The sequence below is a fragment of the Mandrillus leucophaeus genome, unplaced genomic scaffold, assembly GCF_000951045.1.
Source record: "Mandrillus leucophaeus isolate KB7577 unplaced genomic scaffold, Mleu.le_1.0 Scaffold202, whole genome shotgun sequence".
Taxonomy (NCBI): Eukaryota; Metazoa; Chordata; class Mammalia; order Primates; family Cercopithecidae; genus Mandrillus; species Mandrillus leucophaeus.
The window spans coordinates 1,137,207-1,139,971 of NW_012102055.1; the positions used below are offsets into that span (position 1 = coordinate 1,137,207).

At 43.2% G+C, this 2,765-nt stretch overlaps 1 protein-coding gene across 4 annotated transcripts in view; it reads right to left on the bottom strand.

Annotated features, from left to right (window-relative positions):
* Window positions 1-2,765, bottom strand: part of KIF16B (kinesin family member 16B) — a 331,966-nt gene that overhangs the window by 145,786 nt on the left and 183,415 nt on the right. For all 4 annotated transcript variants that reach the window (XM_011979462.1, XM_011979461.1, XM_011979460.1 and 1 more), the window contains exon 16: window positions 1,327-1,409. In XM_011979462.1, the coding sequence (XP_011834852.1) occupies window positions 1,327-1,409 (83 nt within the window). The remainder of the gene's footprint in view (window positions 1-1,326; window positions 1,410-2,765) is intronic.

The following is a 2,765-nucleotide window of genomic DNA, read 5'->3' on the forward strand; positions in this document are numbered from 1 at the left end:
AAAAAAAAAAAAAAAAAGACCCTGATACATTTCAAACCCAAGCCTTCTGCTAAGTACAGTAGGACCTTGGTCTTCTAGGGCTGGGGAAATTCATCAGGAATTCCACAACCCAGTTGGTCTCCCCTGCCAGTTAAAGTCAAGGAAAGGGGTTACAATATCTTTGTCATCCTCCATTACCTGGCAGGCAGCAGTCTCCTGTAATCAGCGATATCCACTCACACTTAGGGAGCGATAAAGATGAAGGCAGGAGAGGTGAAGGGAGACCAAAAGAGCGAGCTTGACCTATTTTGCTTCCATGAGAAGTTACTGGCAAACATGTTTTTTCCCTCTGTTCCTCTGAAACTGTGTACCAGAAAGGACCCTCTAGGGAGACCCTGGGCTGCAGCAGATAAGAGGCTCCACTGGCTGGAAAAAGCCACCCAGGAGAAGGGTGAGGTCTGCAGCTTTCTTGTTATTTTCCATCTAGGGCACTGGCAACCTCGGGCATCCCTTATAAAGGAGACAGAAATGAGAGGCTGGGTAACCAGTGGTCAAAGGCAAACACTTCTGGTATTCAAGTCAGTACTGCAGCCAAGGCTCCCCACTTGCTGGCTACAGAACAAGTTAGGGAGAGTTGCTCTTGGTCTGTTTCTCACCTTGACCAGGGGGTGATAGCATGGGGGTATTAACGGCTGCTGCACAGATAAAGTGACAGAATATATGCACAAGTTTAGCACCATTTCTGGCTCGTAGAAATGTTAGCTGTAGTCTTTATTATCTTCTTCAGTCTAAGGACCACCAGCCATGATGTCTCTGAACAGATTTCTTTGCTTCTTTCTCTGGTCCTCCGCTCCCTTCCCCATCAGCACTTAAACTGCCCTTTAGATATCCCCTTCCAACCAAACCAAAGTCTTGCCCAGTTGTCCTAAACCCACCCCTGCCCTTGCTTCCCACCTCAATGAAAAATCTGTTTACTGTGGCTGATTTTGGATTAATGTGATTCCAATTTTGGGTTAATTCCTAAGAGATGCTGATTAGAGAAAGTCACTTTCCACCTAATGCAAAATGATGCCCAATTCCTTGGTGGGAAGGGTGGAAGGCTGAAGAGAAGGATCTAGGAGGGGCAGTTTCTCCTTGTCTGCTCTAGAATTTACTTGCTTGCTCTCTTACTTCATCAGCCAATCATCTGCTGGGAAACAATCTCCCTAGAATCAATCCAGATCACAGAACTACTTTTCCAGTGGTTCTGCACCCCAGAAAGTCAAAACGTTGGGACCAGAGAGACTACCACCCACTCATCCCCACATCCGATCAGTGGTTCCCTCCTAGAGACGCCGTGTCCCTCACCTTCCTCTTCTCCCTGAGCTTGGCAGCTTCCTTTGGATGGTTAAAGCGAAACATATTGGTTCTTCCCAAGAGAATCACAGCACCTGAGAACATACAAAAACAGTAATGAATTTACAGTAAACAGTGTGGTCAGTTGCCAATATAATAAAATGGAATTCTACGGTTGAAATGTAATTTCCAGTGTAATATAAAATAATAAGGGAAAGTTTTAGTCTCAAAAGTCTGCTTACTTAAGACAATTTCAAATCTGCAAATACCTTTATTTTTACAGCTGAGTGTCACAACACACATAATATCCTCATATCCATAATATCCAGCAGAAGTGATGAATCTAAGCATTACAACGTATTATGAGATTTAAAACTTAACAGACATACAATTAGACGTTTGATTGTCGGGAAGAAAAAATAAACCAGTTCTCCAAAGAGAGGTAGTATCAAGCAAAGCATATGGTCACAACTTTAGGAATGTTTATTGATGCTGATAAAAGAAATCTCAAAAGAAAAGTGCTTTCAAAAGAAAACATGATGGAATTGGCATAGTATAGATAACTATCACTAAAATCTCCCTCAGAATTTGACGGGAAAGAACTTGTGTAAATTTAAGATCTATTTCCAAATAAAAACACTGCTTCTTGTCAAAACCCTATTAAAATTCCACATCAGACACACAAGAAAGGGTCCTTTTGAATAATGAAAGTCTTTCTTATTGAGAAAACAACTGCAGTTGTTTTCTCAATAAGAAAGGGGCAAAAGAATTCAAGGGAAATACCCAAGGAAAACAAAAGCATGGGAAGAGGCAAATTTCAGCTTGATGAAGCAAACAAACCCATTCAAGGGTCACAGCTCTCTAAAGCAGGCACAGGTGCCTGCAGGGCTGCGAGCTCCTTGTCACCAGAGGCATGTAAGAGAAACGATGTTGCAGAAGAGGTTCACTGTCTCTTCTGAAGTCCCATCCATATATGAGGGGCTATGTGTACGGCCCCATCCATGTATGAGAGTCTACAATGCCTCAGGGCATCAGTGAAGATAAAACACATGTACTGACAATCAACCATGAAGAATGACATGTGAGTGCTTAAGTGTCTAGCACACTTAGCTGAGTGTGTGATTAAGTGACGAGTGTAGCTCAGAGTAGCTGGGGATAGGCTTCTGCACCAAGGACCTAAGCTGGCTCTCACTGGATAACCAGAGGGCAAGAGGAAGTGTTCCATGTGGGGTAACTGCAGGGAGAGTCGAAGCTATAGACAGGAGAATGGCCTGCTATGTTCAGGACAGAGGAGATAGTCATGTCCATCCAAAGTTCAGGATGTTTGAAACAGAATCGATACTGGATAGGTGAAATAGACTGTGAAGACCGGAGAACAAGGATGAGAGTTTAGACCAGAGGTCACAAACTGGTGGCCAGAGGAAAAACTTCAGCCTATAGATGTGTTTTTA